At 48.9% G+C, this 21,673-nt stretch overlaps 1 protein-coding gene across 1 annotated transcript in view; it reads left to right on the plus strand.

The window, feature by feature from the left end:
• The window catches only part of FAM178B (family with sequence similarity 178 member B), a 185,257-nt gene that overhangs the window by 14,339 nt on the left and 149,245 nt on the right, over positions 1-21,673 (plus strand). The window contains exons 6-9 of the mRNA XM_077930955.1: positions 794-852; positions 3,748-3,783; positions 5,565-5,687; positions 17,348-17,503. Coding sequence (XP_077787081.1) covers positions 794-852; positions 3,748-3,783; positions 5,565-5,687; positions 17,348-17,503 — 374 coding nt within the window. The remainder of the gene's footprint in view (positions 1-793; positions 853-3,747; positions 3,784-5,564; positions 5,688-17,347; positions 17,504-21,673) is intronic.

The following is a 21,673-nucleotide window of genomic DNA, read 5'->3' on the forward strand; positions in this document are numbered from 1 at the left end:
TCTTCCTTACCAGTGTGACTTCGGAGAGGTAGCACCCCACAAGGTCCCTGGACCCCGTCAAGGGCAGCAGGCCGGGTGTCTGATGCAGACTACGCCCCATAGAAATGCACAAAGAGAGACTGCAAAGCTGAAGGCAGGGAGAATAACGCACAGCCCGTGGGTTGTGTGGCCGGGCCAATTCTCAATTTAAAGGGAGAGGTAGTTCCCGTATTTTTTGCTCTATAAGACTCACTTTTTCCCTCCTAAAACGGGGAAATGTGTGTGCGTCTTACGGAGTGAATGCAGGCTGCGCAGCTATCCCAGAAGCCAGAACAGCAAGAGTGATTGCTTGCTTTCACTGTGCAGCGATCCCTCTTGCTCTTCTGGCTTCTGAGATTCAGAATATTTTTTTTCTTGTTTTCCTCCTCCAAAAACTAGGTGCGTCTTGTGGTCTGGTGCGTCTAATAGAGCGAAAAATACAGTAAATGCCCTCTGGTGGACCCCCCCTCCTATGTTGATGGAGCCCCCTGGTGGCAGCAGTGGACACAGTACTGCTTTTTATGATGCAATCTGCCTGCCGCTTAAATTATCTACAATGCTTTCGATGTAGCATTGCTCCGGGGCAAAAATGGTGGCCTGCATGGGCAGCATTGAGATCCCGTTGCTGCCACATGTCATGTGTGTGTCCCTACTGGGTCCTTGGCAGCTGCCCCAGAATGCCAGGTGCCAACACCAGCCTTGTTTAGTAGTTGTGCAGCACTGCTCTGTCCTCGTCTGCTAAAATGACACATTTCTCCTCCACCTGTGCATCCAGATCCTTTCTTCAGAGCCAGACGGTTATCTCAGCAGCCTTGACAAGTTCCTTGAGAAAAGGTAAGGCTCACCCAGGGATGGAACTCCACTGGTGCACGTTGTGTCTTGCAGCTACACCTTGAAGCAACCTGCGCATGCCATGTGTTCATTGCTGCGTGGGTCCCTCCATTCAGGTTTATTGGTGTGTCCTCTGCAGTGGACCCACCCACACATCAGTCTGTTCCCCCCATGTTATCCCCCTTATTGCCACATGGGGGGGGGGCTCCTGGGCTGTAGCAGAACAGAGGCGGGGCAAAAAAACTGGGACACCTGAGGTATGAAAAGGGACAGAATTTCAGCAGAAAGTTACAGGACATGGACTGAGTGGAAAAGAAGCAGTAGGTCCGTCCCAAAATTTCTGCAGGTGCAGTTGAAAGTGGGATTGTGTATAATTGCCCCAATAAAGTCATGTACTCAGGTAATTTTACTGGGAAAGGGGAATCATGTCTAGCACCCCAATACCATCGTGAGGACAAGTCATCAGGAATGCCCAATGAGAGGGGCCCTGCCGTCAGGACACAGGAAGAGACTGGGCTTGGCACATCTCAGAGCCCACTTGCTGTGGGTGGTTCCATGAAGCATCCATCTCTGGAGAGCCCCAGGAGAGCTGCCAGAGAGCTTTTCTGTTTCAGTGCTGCTTTTATTGTAACTTTATGGAATCCTATCATTGGAGGCTGTGATATAAACCAAAGGTGGCTGGGCTTCTGGCTTTCAGGATCTCCTTGGTTTTTACCCAGAACCTCAAGGCTCAGCTGGGTGGACATAGGCTAGCCTTTAGGCCCCAAATTTCTGAAAGAGCACCTCCACCCATACAGACCTTATTGGGTGTTTCTTGATAGAATTCTGCCCCCCCCCTCAGAAGTATGGGGTGAAGAAGAAGTATGGGGAGGAGTGAAATGCTAACATCGGGATTGGTAGCTTGGAAGAGGGCATTCTCTGGGGCAGCCCCTCACTTTTGGAACTCCATCCCCACAGAGGTGCATGCTGAAGATGAAACTTTCTGCCCTGCTCTTCTGATTTCAAATGGTTTAAACTGACTTATTACATTTTTGTATTGTTTATAACCTGCTCTGTGGCCTTGTGGTGAAGGGTGGGTAAGAAATTGAAATAACAGTAAAGGAACTGGGTTCCTCTGAACACATGTTCAGCTCAGGAATTTTTATTCAGTACCAGGATCAAACTCACAATTTCTTTCATGAAAAAAGCCACTCATTTTTTTCACCCAAGCATTCTTTTTTAGCAACCTTAAGGGAGTGAAGGAGGTTTCCCCCCCTCCAGTTGCTGCCACTGTTAAACAATTGGGAGGGAGAAATCCTGGCCAGCCACTCAGCTCTACAAAAGCAGATCCCAGCTTGCCTTTCCCCACTCTTGTTCTATATGCACACCCTTCTCCATGCACTGGCCAAACCTTCCACTGGGATTTCCAGGTTGTTGCAGCCTAGATAACATCCATATTCCTCTAAGTCAGATTGGGGAATGTGTGGCCTTTCAGGTGTTGCTGGACTACATCTCCCACCATCCCTGTCTGCTGGCCATGGTGGCAGAGGATGATGGGAGTCCAGCAACATCCGTAGGGCCACAGGCTCCCCTACGGTCTTGGTGTCTCAAGACTCAGTCAAGAACATAAGAAGACCCTGTTGGATCAGGGCACTGGCCCATCTAGTCCAGCATCCTAAAATCCTAGAATTGTAGAGTTGGAAGGGACACCAAGGATCATCTAGCCCACCCCCTGCAATGTGGGAATCACAGACAGAGAATCCCTGACTGGTGGCCGCCTAGCCTTGGCTTAAGAACCTCCAACCTCTTGAGACTGTCCCACTGTTGAACAGCTCCTACTGTCAGAAAGTTCTTCCTGATGTTTAGTTGGAATCTTCTTTCTTGGTTTGAGTCCTACCCTCCAGAGCAGGAGAAAACAAGCTTGCTCTCTCTTCCATGTGACAGCCCTTGAGATATTTGAAGATGGCTCTCATATCTCCTCTCAGTCTCCTCTTTTCCGGGCTCAACATACCAAGCTCCTTCAACCGTTCCTCATAAGGCTTGGTTTCCAGACCTTCCTCTGCACATGTTTGTCAACATCTTAAACTGTGGTGCCCAGAACTGGATGCAGTTGTATTCCAGGTGTGGTCTGACCAAGGCAGAATAGAGCGGTGCTATTACTTCCCTTGATCTGGACACTAGACTTCTGTTAATGCAGCCTAGAATAGCATGAGCATTTTTATTTTTTATTTTTTGCTCCTGCATCACACTGTTGACTCATGTTAAGCTTGTGGTCCACTAAGACCCCTAGATCCTTTTCACAGGTACTGCTAGTGTCCCCCATCCTATCTTTGGGCATCTGGTTCTTCCTGCCTAAGTGCAGAACCTCACATTTGCCCCTATTGAAATTTATTTTGTTAGTTTGGGCCAAGTTCTCCAATCTGTTGAGGTCCTCTTGAATCTCAGTTCTGTCTTCAGTGGCATTGGCTACGTCTCCCAGTTTGGTGTTATCTGCAAATTTGATGAGCATCCCTCAACACCTTCATCCAACTTGTTTATACAGATGTTGAATGGCCGGGTGGCTCCCTGTGGCACCCCACTTGTCACTTTTTCCCAGGATGACAAAGAACCATTAATGAGCACTCTTTGGGTTTGGTCAGTCATCAAACTACAAATCCACTTAAGAGTAACCTCATCCAGTCCACATTTTCCAGCTTCTCTGAAAGACAATCATGGGAGACTTGGTTGAAAGCCTTATTGAAACCAAGATACATTACATCCACAGCATTCCCCTAGTCCATCCAGGTTGTAACTCTTATCAAAAAAAGAAATAAAATTAGTCTTGCATGCCTTGCTTTTAAGAAACCCATGCTGGCGCTTACTAATCACAGCATCTTTTTCTAATTGCTCACAGACCGACTGTTTAATTATCTGTTCTAGGCCTTTTCCTGGTATGGACGTCAACCAGACTGACCGGTAGTTGCCTGGGCCCTCTCCCCCCCACTTTGAAGATGGGGACAACATTTGCTCATCTCAAGTCCACAGGGACCTCACATGTTCTCCAAGAAGTCTCACATATTATATTCAGAGGCTCTGAGATTGCATCTGCAAGTTCCTGTCCTCACTGTGGCCAGCCAGATGCCTCTCCCTCCTCTGGTTTCCAGCATCTTGTATTCTGAAGCATTACTCCTGAATGTGAAGGCAGAGCTTAGCAGCCTCCACGGCTAGTAGCCACTGATAGCTTTCTCCCCCATGATTTCTGCCATGCTTCCACCCCCTGGTCTGCTTTGCAGTGCACCTGGAGCCCTGCTCCTTGCAGCAGGTGGCAGAAGAGAGCTGATGGAGCAGGACTAGGTGAAGAAAGGGTGGGCAGAACTGCAGCCTCTTCTTGCTTCACTGGGGAGTTAACAGCTGCAGAGCATATTTCTGGGTTGCAGCTTGGCAGCATTGCTTTCCGCGCATCCTGTCGTTGGTAATCTGTACTGTCTGCTCATTGTGTCACAGTCGAAGATGTGCACAGCCGGAAGGTGGCACCTGTTAAGAAAATAGCTCTGGCTGGTTCATGATAGTGAGCCAAGCCACATCTTGTGCTGTGGAGCCCAGAGTTGCTAGCCAGTTTGGCTAGAGGGATTTTGAAGTTGGATTCTCCCACTACTTTTAAAAAACATCCAGACGTTAATACAGCAGAGAAAGAGAACTGAGAATCTAGAATCACAACAGAAACACCCCCCTCAAGTAATTCCCTCTAATAAATATATACCAATTTTATACCAGTTAATAAATTTATACCAATTTTAATAAAAAGTGTCAAATTTCTTGCCCATCCATTTTTCTAGAAACATGGGTTACTAATTTGTCTATCAGAATTAAATCCCAAAGTTGAGACCCAAACAAGTTTGTGTTCAATGTTTTCCTGTACTTGACAATGGTTAGTTTTGCTGCAGTCATTGGGTGGGTGATGGGGTGCTCTTGGGTGGCCACAGAGCAGGATAAAAGGGCAATTTGGGATCAAGGAAGAGTCTGTTCTGCAGTGAGGCTTGCCTCATGAAACACCTTTATCCAAAAAGAAGAAGCACAGCATCACCACCACCACATATGACTAAATGAATCAGTTACATAGCAGTTTATCCAACAGAGTGTTGAGGTTTTTTGGTTATTTTGCTTAAAGGAAGTGGGTGCCTATATCAGCTATGAGCAAGTTCTCCATCATCTGTGCTGAGGTAGATTTAAAAGCCCCCCCCCCCCCGCATTCGTCAGGACCTTTGGCCATGGCCACTCCAGCACTCTCACCATGGCACCACCCAGGCTCTCCAGCTTCAGCCTTCCCTAAGCTGAGGCCTCCAGTCTGGATGTTTTGGACCACAACTCCCATCAGCATGCTATTGCCATGCTAGCCTGGGGCTGATGGAAGCTGTAGTTGAGAGCCAGTGGTGTAACGGTTAGAGTATTAGACTATGGCCTGGGGGACCAGAGTTCAGATCACTACTTGGTCATGAAGCTCCCTGGGTGACCTTGGGCCAGCCACCGTCTCTTAGCTTAGCCATCTCACAGGGTTGTTGGGAGGAGAACAATGTGTGCCACCTTGAGCTCTTTGGAGAAAAGGTGTGATATAAATGTAATAATAAATAAGCAGGCCATCAGGACTGGAGGTTGGCAGCGGGGGCAAAGCTGCTCCACTGATCCTTATGAAGCCTACATATCCCACTCAATCCTCTGCCCGCTGCCCCTATTCTCATGCTGCTGCTGTGGCTTTCTAGGGAACAATCCTGTGCGGATGAGGAGCTGGAAAGAAGCCTGGGGGGGAAACTGCTGCTCTCCAACTCGTTCAGTTTGGTGGAGGCAACGGAAGAGAATGCAGCCTTGTCTCCTGAGGCCCGCAGGTAATGAGCAGCTGGGCAGCAGGGAGTGGGAAGGGCTCAGCGCTTAGAGAAGGGTGGCCCTGGTTTTGGCGCCTTGAGCACTTCAGGTGTTGGGCAGCATCTTCCGAGGACTAGCTGAATGACTGCGGAAAGATAAGATGAGCAGACTGTTGAAAGTCGATAGTGAGAGCAGTTGCTGCTGCTGGGGGCCCACAGAGCATCTGGCTTGCAGACCGAAAGTTCCCAGTTCAATCCCTGGCCTCTCCAGATAGGAAAGGGAGAGCTCCCCTGCCTGAAACCCTGGAGAGGGGCTGCCAGTCAGTGTAGGCAGTGCAGAGCTCAATGGGCCCCATGGTCTAAGCATAACATGAGAAGGAATATACTACCCAGAACGTACAGAACTCAGAGGCTCTGGCTGTCTTCACATTCCCGTTTTACTGTGCACTCCATGGACTGCTCTGGGTTTTTAATCCGTGTTCACACAAGCCCATTATCCTGAATGCATATGTATACTGTACTTTGTTACAAAATACTGCTGTTTGACGTTATTTCTCAAACCAGCTTTGCAGCAACTGGAGTCCTTAAGCTGTTCTTTATTTGTTTCTAGCCAAGACGTGTTCACCTCCTCATATGGTAGAGACATCCTTGGCCCATCATTGGGGGGCAGCAGGGGGACAGCAACTTCACTGTGCTGTAAGCGGCTCATGTGAACACAGCCAGAGCTGAAAAGGAAGCTGGGCACCCACAGCAAAAATTTTGTGGGTGCCGGGGTCCCCAGGAGTTTGCACCAGTGGGCCTGTATATCTTGGGCCAGGGGTTGAATGCTCGCCCAAAGGTCAAACTCCTGTTTGAAAAAAAGGAAAGACTCAGTGGCAAACCCTAGGCTTCCTTAGTTGCCCTGTGATGTTTCCCCAGTGTTACTGCATTGTGGATGTCTGGAGGGGTCACTCTTGCACTGCAGCACAGCAGAAGCAGGACAAAAAATTGACACATAAAAAGTTAACAGGAAATCAGCAGGAAACTGTGAGACACAGCTGGAAGCAAAGCAGTATGTCCGCCCCAAAACTTTTGCAGGGGCAAACAGCTTTGAAAGGGGAATGTGCACAGCTGCCCCAAATCCTACTAAGTTCAAAATGAAAAGGTGCCTGGAGGGACCTGTTGTCTAACTTCCATGTAAGCTTTGTGTGAGCAAGTCAGGATGAGTGCTGATTAAATGGGTCACCCGGAGGAGCCCAAAGAAGCTTTGTGGGCCACATTTGCAGAGAAAGGCTTTCTGTCTACACCCTCCATTTCTCCTCCTATGAAGTTGTTTTCCTGCCCCCATAGGAATGATTGGCTCCATTAGTTCTGACGGGGGGCGGGGCGCAAAATCAGAGGGCAGTGGCTGAAGGCCCCTCTCTTCCCTTGCAGGGCATTCTGGTGGGAAGGGGCTTTCAGATCCCACTTTCCCATTTCGCTCTGGAAGAGTCTTGAGCATTTTGTGCACTGAGTGATGGATTCAACCTCTGTCCTCCATCTTTGGCTTTGATATTCAAGATGGCCACTGAAATGGGCCCGATTCTTTTTCAGACCTTGGCCGGCCCCATTATGTCCCAGACAGAGGCCTTTCTTTCCCAGCCCTGCTGCTAACTGCTGGCCTTCATAGCTTCACCTGCCGCTGGATAATCGAGACCAGGCCTTTCTGCCGTTGACCCACATGAAACACACTCTGCTTGGATTGCTGACCTCAGGCAGAAGTCTTTTCTGGGTGGATGCTGGGGTTTTTGCCTTCTGTATGCAAAACAAAACAAACTCTCTTCCACTGAGCTGAAGGCTTCAGTTCCTTTCATGTTGTATTGCTGCAAATCGAGTTTAGACAACAATTGCAAAGAATGCAGGCACACAACCCCCCGCTTGATGGTAGGAGCTGAACTGGGGGGAAATGTGGGGAACCAGGTTTATGGGCCCCTCTGTACCCTCTTTCAGGAGCCATTGGGTGCCATCCTAAAGCAACCCATCCTGGTGCCCACTCAGCACCAGGGTTGGAGGGCAGTTGCTTTGCAGTTGCCCTTTGCCAGGCAGGCTGCTTGATTGAACCTGGGGAGTGATCCCCTAGGAGCCATGGCAGCAAGGCGGGTGTGCCAGCTCCCCACCCAGCTCTTGGCACTGCAGCAGCAGTCCAATCTTGACGTCTCTTTTGGGGGAACAAATGGCTCTGCATCGGTGGTTGTCGCTCATTATCCCAGCAAGGGAGGTGGGCAATTATCCGGAGACCTGGCAGAAGAGTTATTAGTCTGTCAGGCTGCAGTCAAAGAAAAAGTGGGGGGAAGAAGAGGGGAGGAAGGCAGGAATTCGCAGTTCCTGAGATCAAAAGCAATTAACCCCTTGTGGGATGAGAGTGGCTGCCATTCCCACAGAATGCAGTGAGATGCAGAATAATAATAATAATAATAATAATAATAATAATAATAATAATAATAATAATAATAATAATAATTTATTATTTGTACCCCGCCCATCTGGCTGGGTTTCCCCAGCCACTCTGGGCGGCTTCCAACAAAGATAAAAAATACACTAAAATGTCACATATTAAAAACTTCCCTGAACAGGGCTGCCTTCAGATGTCTTCTGAATGTCAGGTAGTTGTTTATCGCTTTGACATCTGATGGGAGGGCGTTCCACAGGACGGGCGCCACTATCGAGAAGGCCCTCTGCCTGGTTCCCTGTAACTTGACCTCTCGTAGTGAGGGAACCGCCAGAAGGCCCTCGGAGCTGGACCTCAGTGTCCGGGCAGAACGATGGGGGTGGAGACGCTCCTTCAGATATACTGGACCAAGGCCGTTTAGGGCTTTAAAGGTCAGCACCAACACTTTGAATTGTGCTCGGAAACTTACTGGGAGCCAATGTAGGTCTTTCAAGACCGGTGTTATATGGTCTCGGCGGCCGCACCCAGTCATGCTGAATGCAGTAGCCGTTTCCTCAAAACAATAATTTAAAAAGAGACGGATGACAAAGGAGGGACCTGTGAGGAGTGGAAGGTCTTAGGAGCTCTCTACCAGGTCTGGCTATTTCTCCGCCTAACCCAGTGCTGTCTACTCTGACTGGCAGAGGCGCTTCCGTGCCTCAGGCAATGAGAAATCTTTGCTGTTGCCTGCTGCTAGCAAGACAGGAAGATGCCAAATGTTTAAAGCACACTTAAAACACATGGCTTCCCTCAAATAATTCTGGGAACTGTGGTTTGTTAAGAGTGCTGGGAATTGTATCTCTGTAGGGAATAAACTGCAGTTCCCAGGATTTTTCCTTTTGGCTGGGGGAGCAAGACAAGAACCCCCTCTTCTTTTCAGGAGATACCCCTCTTCTGGAATAGTTCTCCTCAGGGAGGTTTGCCTTTATTTGCGGCACCAGCTGAGGACATTTCTCCTCTCCCAGGCTTTTGCGTGTTAATTCCTGTGGCAGCTAGTGGTGCTTTTCTGGGGGATTCCTTGGTGGTGAAGCCTCTGGGGTTTTGGAGGGCTTTGATCATAGACTCCCAATCTGCAAGCACCCTTGGTCCACCTGGCTCTGTGCTGGCACCACACTGACGGGCTGTGGCTCTCCGGGGCATCCGTCTCCCCCAGCCCTCTCCGGAGGCACCCGGATTTCAACCTGGGACCTTCTGCCTGCAGCGCATGATCTCTGTCACAGAGCTGTGGCCCATCCCTGTCCTTTTGTGGGTGGATAGGTGGGGGTGCCCCTTCATGGATCCTGCCTTGTCATGGCAAAGGGGCTTGAATAACTCAGAGAAGCTGTGCGCCATGCCGTTCAAGGCCACAAAAGACGGACAGGTCATAGTCGAGAGTTTAGACTAAATGTGATCCACCTGGAGAAGGAACTGGCAAACCACTCCAGTATTTTGCCAAGAAAACTCCATGGACATAAAAAAAGGAGAAGCTTTGAGAAGAAAGTGAGAGTTTCCAAGGCATGCTCTGGTTCATGGGGTCATGGAGAGTCGAACATGACTAAGACGACTAAGCAACAATGTGGGGGTGGGCTTGCTGCTAGAGGTCAGTGCAGCAGGAGTGCTTGCTGGGGTTTAGGCCCCGCAAAGGGCCTGCAGAGTTGAGCTCCAGAGTTTTTCTCCATGGGGGGGGGGGCAAGGGCAGAGGCTGCCAGCACTGAGCAGGTTTAGTGTTTCCCACTCTGTTTCCCACTGCAGAGGACTTTCCAGTGGGGATGAATGGGGGTGCTATGGAACTTGGGCACACAATAATAATAATAATAAATAATAATAAATTTTATTTATATCCTGCCCTCCCCAGCCGAAGCCGGGCTCAGGGCGGCTAACAACAATACAGTAGTTGTTTATCGTAGGAAGTAAAAGACCTGCATAGAAAAGTTTCCAGTTGTAACCAAGCTAACTGATCTAGAGAAGTGAAAGTCAGCCATGCTTTGCTGCCTCTGTTCTCAGAGGATGGATCCAGGATGGCCTCTCATCTTGAGATCTGAGAGAGGTGTCAGGAGGGGGAAGTTGCAAACAGGATGCCTCCTAAGACATATCCATCTAAATTTTAAAAGCTAGGGAGGTCAGCACAGAGGCAGAAGGTATAGGAGTAGCCTGGGAATCTGGGAGGACTTCCGGGGTGGCGCCATCGGTAATGGCGGATTCCCTCTGACCGGAGGGACTAGCTCCACGGAAAACGGGTCTGTTCCGCTACGGCGAAGCGGGGACCCTTTAAAAAATCACAGGCAGATGAAGCCTGTGACCATGGGACTCGGTGGGCACCTTTCGCCCCCCCCAATCCGTAAAGGAACTCAATTACAGGTTCCGGAGTGAAGAGGGGCAAGTGGCGCGGTGCTGAGAGCCAACTGCTTCTTCCGTGGAGCGAAGCCGCATAGCCGTTGCCGGAGAGCGCTGCCTTTTTCCTGGGACAATTTGGCTACAGAAACAACTACCCGTGAGTAGATTAAATTTGGATAATTGGACTTTAAACAACAAGTGAGCAGAAGGGAAAATTGGATTGAGAGAAATTTTTCTTAAATTGGCACTGAAGCGGGAAGGTCTAAACAGGAAGTCAGCCTTCCGTTTCTTGTAGATAGATTAAAGCAAAGACATGGGAAACTAGAGTTTAAAAAATCGTTTGTAAAGGATCAACTTTCATCATTTAAAAGTACTGAACCCCCTTCGGAAGCAGGAGAAGAGGGGGGATCTTTTCCGGATTGTTAAAACCTGCAGAAGAGAGTGTAAAGAAAAGTAATTTTCCACTGTCTTGAACCTGGGAGCGGGGTGTCAGGACAGAAGTTTTTGGGAAGTTCATTGACTACAGGCAAACGTTTGTGACAGATAGTTAAAAGAAGAGAAACACAGTGATTCCATTGTTCTTCGCATGTTAAAGGAACAAATATTGACAAAATATTTGAAAAAGGAAACTTTGTTGTTAAATCTGCCTTTGAAAAAAGGAAAAAAAGAGATGGGATACAAAGAGAAGTTTTTCCCCTAGAGGGAGCTTGTGAAACTGTTACGAAATTTGAGCTGGGGAGCTTTACAGCTGCAACAGATTAAGACCGTGGGAACTGACTTCTGACCTTGCATAACAATGTATTCAGAGGCTTTGGTGTGTGCTTTCTGTAAGACAAATGCTTTACTGGAACAGCTACATGAGGAGACGGAACAGCTACATGAGAAGACGGATTTGTTGACTGTTGCGATTAGAAATTTTGGATAGGCAGTGGGTATCTATATAGAATCCACTCAGGAACCAACTTGTGCTCTGATAGATCAGATGAGGGAGGATATTGTTGGACCTCGGGTGGCAGAGATGGAGGGAGTTGTGGCCCAGCAGGAACATGAGTTGTTGGATCTGACAAATGAACTTGGAAAAAGCCAGATTTGGAGAGATAGAGTGGTATATGGTTTGGAGATGGGAGGCTGGATAGACCCCCCTATGCAGGGATGTTTTGACTTTTCAAGTCTGGCAATGGGCCGTGGGGAGTTTGGGGTTGTGGGGGTCCTCAACTCTGGAGGGGGTTTGAAACATGTTTTTAAAAATCACATGGAGTTCAGTGTGGGCTATGGAAAAGGGGCTGATCTGTCGAGAAGGGACAAAAATATTGTTAAATTGGAGTTTCCATGAGTGAAAGGAGCAGGAGAAGAAGATCTGCGGAAGGGACATGGAAGAGACTTAAGGGCCTCGGACATAAGATTACCAGGTTAATGAACTAGATGGATGGGATAGAAAGGACTGACTAAACCCGGGACCAGGAGGAAGAGACGTTGGATGAAGATTGGAAGAAAGTTGTTTGTTTTTTTTTTAAATTTATTTAGAATTGTTCTGGAAAATTAATTAATATTAGAAAAATGTTGGAATGAAACTATTTGGCTTTAGCATAAATGTTAAAAAGAACTTTGCAAGAATATGCTATGGTTAGGAGAAATTGGTATAAATAAGATTTAAGTTTTAAATTTTAGGGTTTTTTATGTAATACAGTGGTGCCTCGCAAGACGAAATTAATTCGTTCCACAAGTTTTGTCGTCTTGCGATTTTTTCATCTTGCGAAGCACGGTTTTCCATAGGAATGCATTGAAAATCAATCAATGCGTTCCTATGGAAACCGCCTTCAGACCAGGTCCGGGGACAGTCTGTCCCCCGACCTCTTCTGAAGGCTGGGGGGGGGGCTTTTCTTCCCACCCCCAGCATTTTAAAAAACCCCGGGACAGCGGAGCAGCCTTCCGAAGCCTGGCGGAGGGGCAGACAGACCTCCCCCCCCCCGCCAGGCTTCGGAGCAGCCTTCTGAAGCCTGGCGGAGGGGCGGACAGACCTTCTCCCCCCGCCAGGCTTCAGAGCATCCTTCCGAAGCCTGGCGGCGGGAGGAGGTCTCTCCGCCCCCCTGCCAGGCTTCGGAGCATCCTTCCAAAGGCTGGCAGCGGGAGGAGGTCTCTCCGCCCCACCACCAGCCTTCAGAGGAGGTCCGAGGACAGTGGGGAAGACGCGCTGCGCTTCCCCGCTGTCCCGGAGATTTCCCTATGGGCTTTCGTCTTGCGAAGGAAGCCCATAGGGAAATTCGTTTTGCGAAGCGCCTCCGCGACGGAAAATCATTTCGTCTAGCGGGTTTTCCGTCTTGCGAGGCGTTCGTCTTGCGGGGCACCACTGTGTAGGTCAAAATAGATTAAGGTAATTTAATGACAGGATATTATGAAAAATGGAAAGGATTTGCTGTTATAATTAACAACTAGAATACAAAAAAGGGAGGTTTGAGGAGGTCGATGAAATAAGGTCATGACAGTTAAGAATTTGGGAATATTGGATCTGTTTTTAAATTTTAAATTTTTGTGGTTTATTCTTGTTTTTGATGTGATATGTTTTTTGTTTTTTGTTTTTGATTTTGATTTTAATCGATTTGTATTGTTTGATTGCTGTTTGTCTTTTTATTGTTTTTTTGTTCTTTTCTTTACTTCTTTTTTTCTCTATTTCTTTGTAATCTTTAAATTCTTAATAAATATCATTTAAAAAAAAAAAAAGGAGTAGCCTGAGAATCTGGAGGCCTCTTGCTCTATCTGGTTTTAACCTCATGCAACCCCGTTTCTGCAAGCTGAGTTGCACCCAAATTTCCATCCACAAAGCATGACTGTGGAAAGTTCAGAGGCAGCTGCTTCACCACTTTGAAAGTGGGGTGTTCCCTTCCTCCCCCCCCCCCCCCCATCCCTGGAGTCGTGTCATGGGAACAGGGGACAGCGCTGAACATGAGACGGACAGGCCCGTTTGTGTCGCGTGCCCCAAGACAGAGATGAAATCAGGAGCCTTCTTCCTTTATCCCTCATCTGGGCCAGGATAGACAAGGATAACTGAGCGCAATTGTCCATGCTTATCCGTGTTAGACCACCGCAATGTGTTCTGAAGCTGCTTTTGAGGGCTCCTTGAAGTCTGTTCAACTGCCAGGTTGCTGAACAGGATACATATGAGCTCCACTCATATCAAGCTGGGTCTTCCCAGTTCTGACACCTGCTCCATCCATCCATCCATTCCTCTGACCATTTGCTTGGGCACCCAAGACTTTATTTTGGTGCCCAAGAGCCAGACTTGACATGACGTGGAAGATCTGCGACTGGACCTCCCCATGGGAATGGAAGAGTCCTGGGAGAGAGATTTAATGGTGCTTAATGGTGGGGCTGGCCCCATGCTCTCCCCTCCACCAAACCTTCTTCCCCGCCTCCTCTGTTTTGGCTCTGCACAGGATTGGAGAGGGAAGGCCGCAGGGTCCCTCGCTTAAAGCCACAGTTCTCCTTCCAGGCGAGGCCCCCTGTATCTGGTAGTTTATTGCACCGGCACAGATCTGCAATCGCAACCTGTCAGTGGAGTTGTTTTCTGCATGCAGTCATTGTCCTACTTCTCTTGTGAGTGTTGCTTCAAAACTCTTCAGTTCAGGAGCCCTGCTGGGGCCAGAGATTAAAGGAGAAATCAATCCAGTGGTTTGCTGTTAATCTTCCTCACTTACTCCAGAATTCCAGCCAGAGAAATGCTGGTCAGCACTTTAGGCTAATGGGAAAGCGAACCCGAGCAAAATTGTTTGGTCTTTTTAGCTGCATCATATCATTCCTTTGCCTAGTGCTTTTAAGCCTTGCTACACTTGCTTGGAAAAAAAATCTGTTGTTTTCAGTGGGATTTACTTGCCGGAAAATACGCTCAGTTCAATGCATCTGCTTTTACCGATGGAGCCCTGAGGCTTGCCAAAAGCCAATCAGGGAGGGCATTCTGGTCACAGTTTTCGTATGGATCATTGTTACTACATGCCAACAAACTCTGCCTGCTGGCTTAGAATCTAGACAAGGGCAAGGGACACCCGAGCAATTTGTTTAAAGCATTTATACTCCCAGAGTGGCATGCAGGCAGGCAGGCAGGCAGGCAGGCAGGCAGGCAGGCAGGCAGGCAGATAAACAGATGATAACTCCTCAGCAGCAGAGCATCTGCTTGGCATGCAGAAGGTTGCCGGTTGAATTCCTGGCATCTCCAGGTAAGGCTGGGAATGGTTTCCTGTCTGAAACCCAGGAGAGCTGCTGCCAGTCAGTGTTGGAAAAGCTGTGCTTGATGGACCAATGGCCTGACTGCATTAAGCCTCTTCTGATGTTTCCATACCCAAAAGGACACCCCCCCCCCCGAACTAGAATTTGCAGCCTTTGATCTTTTTGAGTTGCTTAAACATTCATGGCCACCATCCTGCTCTTCTTTTAAGGATGTGCCGGGCAAGGCAGATGCAATGGCGTAGCAAGTGGTACCTGGTGCAGAAACTTTCTTGTGTCCCCCCCACATTGAAATTATTAAAGGAAGGAAAAATAAGATGCTTACAGTTGCAAGTGTTGTTTTCTGGTTTATTTACTTAACATGGTAAGCATAAGCACTTAAAACCATTTCCCCCCTAATTTTGTTCTCTGCAAATTTTGAAATTGCATCGTCAAAATCAGTTCCTTTCGCTACTTGGTTTTCAGTTGACAAGATGGCTAAGCCAGAGAGCCGAGCTTGGCTCACAGTGGACCTAAGATAACTCTTGGCTGAGCATTTTACCCTTACAACATCAACCTTGTGAGGCAGCTTAGACTGAGAGTGAGAGGCCTGCCCAAGGTCACCCAGTAAATTTCTTGGCTGAATGGGGATTTGAATTCTGGTCTCTCAACCAGGTCCTAGCCCTTCACTCAAAGCACTACTGGACCATACTTTTGTTTAGCCGTAGTCTCCTAGAGTGAGCTCCAGCCAAGCCTCATTGGCAACGGCTGTAAAATGGAACCAAGTCCCCTTGCATGTAGTGTGCAGCAGAAAACTCAGGGCAGGGATGCTGCAGCCTATTGTGGCTCTTATCTGAAGAGCACACCTGCCTGAAACATGCATTTCCAAAACCCACCCCAGCCTTACATTTCCCAGTGTACACTTTGCAAAACCCTGAAACCTAACTTTCACTCATCCTAACTGCACTCTGTGTGTTGCCATTGGCTGTCTCTTTAAGAAGCCGGCAGAACCCAAGCCAAGAAGGAGGGATAAGGAAGTTGGGGGGGGGAAACACTTTTTATTAAGTGTAGACTGTTGTATTAGAGAGGCACATCTTTGCTACTCATAAAAAATGTATTCCCACGTCTCTTGAAAACACATAATTGAAGGGGGAGGAAATTAAATCAATGGACTCTTGTGGGGTTTCTGGCAGAGGCAAGGGTTGGGGGCTCTCTCTGTCCAGATAAGAATTGCAGTTGATTTCTTTGCATAAACTGGGTTTTTTTTTGTTTTTTAATGCTGTTAATCATGGAGGCCACTTGGTCCTCCAGTGACAATGCCAGATCCAAGAGCACTCTCAGATTACAAACCTGACCCCTTTAGGCCAGGGTGGTGTAACCTGCTCCAGAATAGGCTGAACACTAGGAGGCTGGACGAGACAAACCACCAACAAATCTCCTTTTTGTCAGGTTTATTGACTATCACAGGGTATGCCAAAGCACAACACAGCCCTTTGTGCTACGTTTCCAACGCCGGGTGAGCAGGGTGGATTTGATTTAAATCACAATTTAGACCACAATTTAAATCACTAGTCAGTAAGACTCAATTTAAATCACTTTTTTTTTTTTTTTACAGAAAGACTCATTCTTGCTGGTATAATCTTAATTTTTACAACCGGATGAAGGTTTCATTTTTGGAACAATAAATGCTACCTACACGGAGGGGAGATGGGGGGCAAAGGGGAGGCCAGCCTGCCAAGCGCCCAGGGCGGCGCTGTGCTGCTCCTCCCAGTGCCACGTGTGGGCAAAATGGGGCTGGTGCCATTGTCCCGCGTGCTCCACTTTCGGAGGCAGCAGGGGCTTCTCGGAGCGAGATCAGGGCCCAAAGGGGGCGTGCGGGACAGGCAGTGTCCTTGGCCTCAGCAGGCCGCTGCAGCGGACTGGAAAGTCGGTCTGGAGGGGAACAAAATGAGACTGGGCTGAGCAGCACCGGCCCTTTCCTTTCCTTCACCTGGCCCCCAGCCTGCAGCCAATTGGCCAGTTGGGTTGGGGGCAGGGCGACGACCCCAAGGCAAGGAGGGTGGCGTCAGGGACCTGGGAAGCCCCGCGCCAGGTTGCAAACCCTGCCTACCTCTTGGAGGGGAGGGCGTTAATTGTTGATAATTTTGTCACACCCCTCAGGGTTGACACCCAGGGCGGCCTGCCCCACTGCCACCCCCTTCCTACGCCTCTGTGCTGGTGAGGAGAGGCGTCCTGTATCCGTGACCCTGTGCCTTGGAGCTCAGTGGCAGAGCACCTGATGAGCATACAGACACCCAGGTTTGATCCCCGCATCTCCAGCCGCAGCTGGGAAGGGGTCTCTGGGAAAGCCTGAAACCCTGGAGACCTGCTACCAGCATAGAGTGCTGTGCTCGAGGGACACAAGGGCCTAAGAAGAGCCTGCAGGATCAGGCCCATGGCCCCTCTAGCCCAGCATCCTGTTCTGACAGTGGCCAACCAGGTGCCTGTGGGAAACCAGGGAGCAGAACCTGAGCCCAAGAGCGGCCCTCTCCCCTCTCGTGGTTTCCAGCAAGTGGTATTTGGGAGCCGAGTCATCATGGCTGGTAGCTGCCGATAGCTCTCTCCTCCAGGATCTGAGTCAGTACAAGCCAGCTTCCTATGTTCCTGCCTCACAGTTTCCCATTTGAAAGCCAGTGTAATTATTTCCTTCTTGCAGCTGTTTCTAAAAGGCTGGTTTTCCTCCTCTTCCCAGGTTCCTCCTGGAGCAGTTCCTTGTCAGCCAGGCCACAATCCCAGCTGTTCATCCCGGCGAATGCATCTTCGTGTTGCCTCCCTACCTGAGGACGGCTTTGACTCTTGACACTGTTCGGCTGAAACCACAGAATCAGCTAGAAAGATATTTCTTTGGGTGAGTTCTCTGTTCAACTGGAAGGTAAAGACTATATTGTGGGCCTCAAGGAAGTCACGGCTTCAGGCCAGAGGGTGCAGGAGGCCTGTTGATGTAGGTCTGGTGTTCACTGAGAGGGTCAAACCTGTCCCTGGTCTGTACCATTTCAGCCTGAAGGTCAGTGAATAGCTGAATGCTCCTCTTTATTAAAAAGAGTATGCCAGGGAGAGGAGATCCTGCCTAGACTTCTCTTTGACATGCTAGCTTTCTGTGTGCAGGGATTCCCACCCAACCCTCCCCAAAGAGAAGAAGAAGAAGAGAAGAGTTTGGATTTGATATCCCTCTTTATCACTACCCAAAGGAGTCTCAAAGCGGCTAACATTCTCCTTTCCCTTCCTCCCCCACAACAAGCACTCTGTGAGGTGAGTGGGGCTGAGAAACTTCAGAGAAGTGTGACTGGCCCAAGGTCACCCAGCAGCTGCAGGTGGAGGAGCGGAGACGCGAACCCGGTTCCCCAGATTACGAGACTACCGCTCTTAACCACTACACCACACTGGCTCTCAGTGTGGCTTCCATCATATTATCCTTCTGCCTGCAGTCTGAAATGGTGTAACTCAGGCACAAGTTGATCACCTCAGTGAGAACTAGGCCAGTCCCTTAGTCCACTCTTGCAAAATTCAGGGGATTCTATTTCTGAATCCACCTCTGGGGAGCAGTATACATTGGTATGGTACTGGAGATTTCGCCATGGCCTTGATCCAGGACTCCTTGGAGTTAGAGTCCTCTAGTCACTGCCACTCCAAAGAGGAGATGGATTCATTACCTGGCCCTCCCCCCGTGTCGGTCTACGGACATCAGAGCCTGTCTCCATTCCCCCAACCCCCCAAAGAGACACACAGACTCCTTGGGGGACCAAGAGAGCCCTTTGGAAAGACCCTCGCAGCTGGGAACCCCATTATCCCGAAGGAGCCCATGGCTGCAGATGTCAATGCTGGTCCTGTGGCTGATCAGGAGGCAGTAGGGCGGGTCCTTCAGTAAGCGACTTCCTAGCTTTGATATAAAGCTCAGCCTATGGCTGCAGGACCTTGCTGAGACAACGTGAATGTAAGGCCTCAGTTGCAGGAGCACTAGCCATGGTCCTGAATCCACATGTTGACCTCCCCCAAAGATGCCTTGCCTTGGGAACCAGAAATGCCCACCCTTCCTTTGCTCAGACCTTCGCCCCTCCTCAAGAGTGAGCACAGATCCCGACATGCTTATTGTGGAAGTAGAAGCTGGAGGAAGATCACCTGTGGATCTTGGGGACATGAGCCTGGAACTTCCTTGACTGAAACATCTCTCCGCTGAGGAACACTGCCTCTTACTGATCACATGGCCTGACCCCTCATCTTTCGCAGCCTCCCGTGGGGCAGAAGTAGCTCTCGTCTCTTGCAGGAGAAGCCTCCTGTCCCCCCCGCCTGCCTGCCAGTTGCTGAGCATTTTACTCGCTCGAGTGAGTGATTTGAACGATGTGGACACAGATGATCTTCCCAGGTCAATGTTGCTTTCCCAGTCACTGGAAATGGGGGGCCTGCGGCCACCGTGATAATTGGCTTCAAAACAGCTTAGGTTTGCTTCCGCTTCTCTTGCCTCTGTGTCGCCAGCCAGCATATTATTTCAGCATCAGAATGAATAACTAATGGCCCTCTGCTTTGCTGGGGCAGCAGTGAGGCCTGGATCCTGGTGAACACATTAAGCCTTGGTGAAATTTGGAAGCAGTGAGGAATTGGGCAGAAGTGAGAATCCGAGTGGCCTCCACCAAGAACGCGGATTCATACTTTCAGTTTGCAAAGATGGGGAGTTTTTCTTTCCTTCTTCCTTCAGTGGAGGAACTGAATCTTTCCAGCTGTGGTGTGGCCCCCCCCTTAAAACCTGGTCCTCTTTTAGGTAGCCCCCAAGGCCCTGGTGGAAACAGAGGAAAATGCTAAGAGTTTATTTTGCTCTTTAAAGTTTTCACCATATGCAGAAGAGGCAGCCAACTTTTAAGAAGCACCTTGCCTCTTCAGTAACACTGCTGTGCAACTGTGTTCTGCAGGGGCCATGGGGCATATGAAATTGCAAGTCCGTGGGTTTCCATGTCAGTGTGATGGTGATTCACATACCAAATAGTCTTGTTTCTGGAGTTGTAAAGGACCTTTTCAGACAATTGAGACAGGAAAATGGCAGAAGCAGACTTAATCTACTGTCAGTTTAGCTTGGTCTATTAATGCAACAAGAACTGTTCAAATCAAAGAACTGGCTAGCCTGGTGTTTTGCCTCTGACAGTGGCCAGCCACTATTGGAGCACACAGTTCGAGTTCAGTTCCCATCGTTCTCTGCAAAGAAGGATTGATTGACAAACCACTCTGAAAACGTAGCTCTGTGAAGGGAGAAGCTGTCTCCGAACACCTCTCAGCACCTTTAAGAACTGCACTTCCCAGGCGTCTCTGGGGAAACCCACAACTGCTGAATGTGGCAGGGTGCCTCTTGAAATGCGTAGTGCAGCTGGGACCTGATTCCTTCCACGGGGGTTTTGCCCAGGGAAGTGGCTGGCATTTCCTTTGCTGCTTTTGTGGGTAGAAATGGCATTAGTGCCTGTCTGCGGATGTTCCTGATTCAGGGTGTGCATCTCTCTGCCCTCCCTCTGTCAACCACGCAACTCCCCTCTTGTCTGACATCCTTGCAATTCCGCTTCCAACAGTGCCGTGCAGCTCCTCCAATTAGCAGAGCCAATGCGCTAATTACTGTCAGAATCTCGTTCAGTGCAGTGGTTTCCAACCCCCCCCCCCGCCCCCCGCCACCACCCTGCTTGGTTGGAGCTGAGCAAAGCAGTCACTTCATTGTTATTCTGGCACAGGCTCCACTATGCTCTGGGGGCGGGGGGGCGGCTCTCAATTGCCATTTATCATAGGGATGCTGTGCGTTACAGGTAACCTACTTTTGCAGCTCTGCTAGAATATTCACGAGTTTGTGCTGCACATATTCCCATACAAATGAGCACATGGGCAAGGCACATGTATGAAACACGCATGTAGAGTGAAATGAAGCACTTTGGTTGCAGTCCATCCTGCCCATAGTGTGCTTCCAGGTGGGGCTCAGTGTTGCCAGCAGGCGTTCTTAATTTTCTGTAGAAAGGATAAATCTGGCTTATATGAGGGGGAAACTACGGGCTGCCACATTGAAGCCAATGGCGTCACATGGGCACTGCAGAAAACCTGTGCCATCCTGTCTCAAAGCTCCTGTGCAATCAAAGGCACAAGCATATTGTCTCTGCATGCGATGAAGATGGAGCCAAGAGATGGACGGATCCATCTGTGTCAGTTTCACATGTGCTCATTCATATAAGCCTGTGCTGTCGTTTTTCTGCAGGGAACTGTTGCTGTGGCAGCAGACCAAGGTGTTCTGGATTAACTAATCCAGAATAAAGATTGTCTTGCTTCAGTGTTCACTGTGTCTTTCTCAGATTAAATTCCCAATCCTGCAAAGGTCTACCCGGCAGTAAACCCCACTGGGTTTGATGGGGTCACACTTGAGTATACAGAGGATTTTTTCATATTTGTATTTTTTGATACAACAGAGCAAAATTGCTCCAGTGCTAGAAAACAAGTGAAGGTAATTCCCTTATGGCTTCGCTGAGCTGTACACACCCACACATATATATGTCGGAAGCCTACCAATTTGTTCTCAGACAGCTGGGGAGAAATTTCTTTTTCTCGTCATGCAACCCAGAAAGAGGTAAAAAGAAAGAAAGAAAATGCAACACGCTGATTTATTTTTATCAAATAAAATACTGCCAATCATTCTAAAATTACATAGGAAGAGGTAAAAAAAGAAGATTTTAAAAAGAAAATAAGCCAAGGAGTAAGGAGAAAATTTACAGGAAGGAAGGAACTGTGATAGGATGCAAGAACAGGGCAGTTTCAGAAGGTCTTGGGGGCAGCATAAAATTAGGTTGAGTGTGGATGTGGCCGCCAGGTTGTAGGCTAGATTGCTGTACTTCCTGGACCATCCTCAGTGGCATTTCCGGTTCACGTTCCCTTCTTCCAGTGATAATCTGTCTCTTACCACACAGGAGCTTCAGCAGCATCTGAGAGAACTTGGACAGAGACTGAGCTTGTCTGTCACTGTCAGGCTCCAGCCAAACCATCAGCACTTTCCAAACTGTGTGTTGCG

This window comes from Podarcis muralis, chromosome 7 (assembly GCF_964188315.1).
Source record: "Podarcis muralis chromosome 7, rPodMur119.hap1.1, whole genome shotgun sequence".
NCBI lineage: Eukaryota > Metazoa > Chordata > Lepidosauria > Squamata > Lacertidae > Podarcis > Podarcis muralis.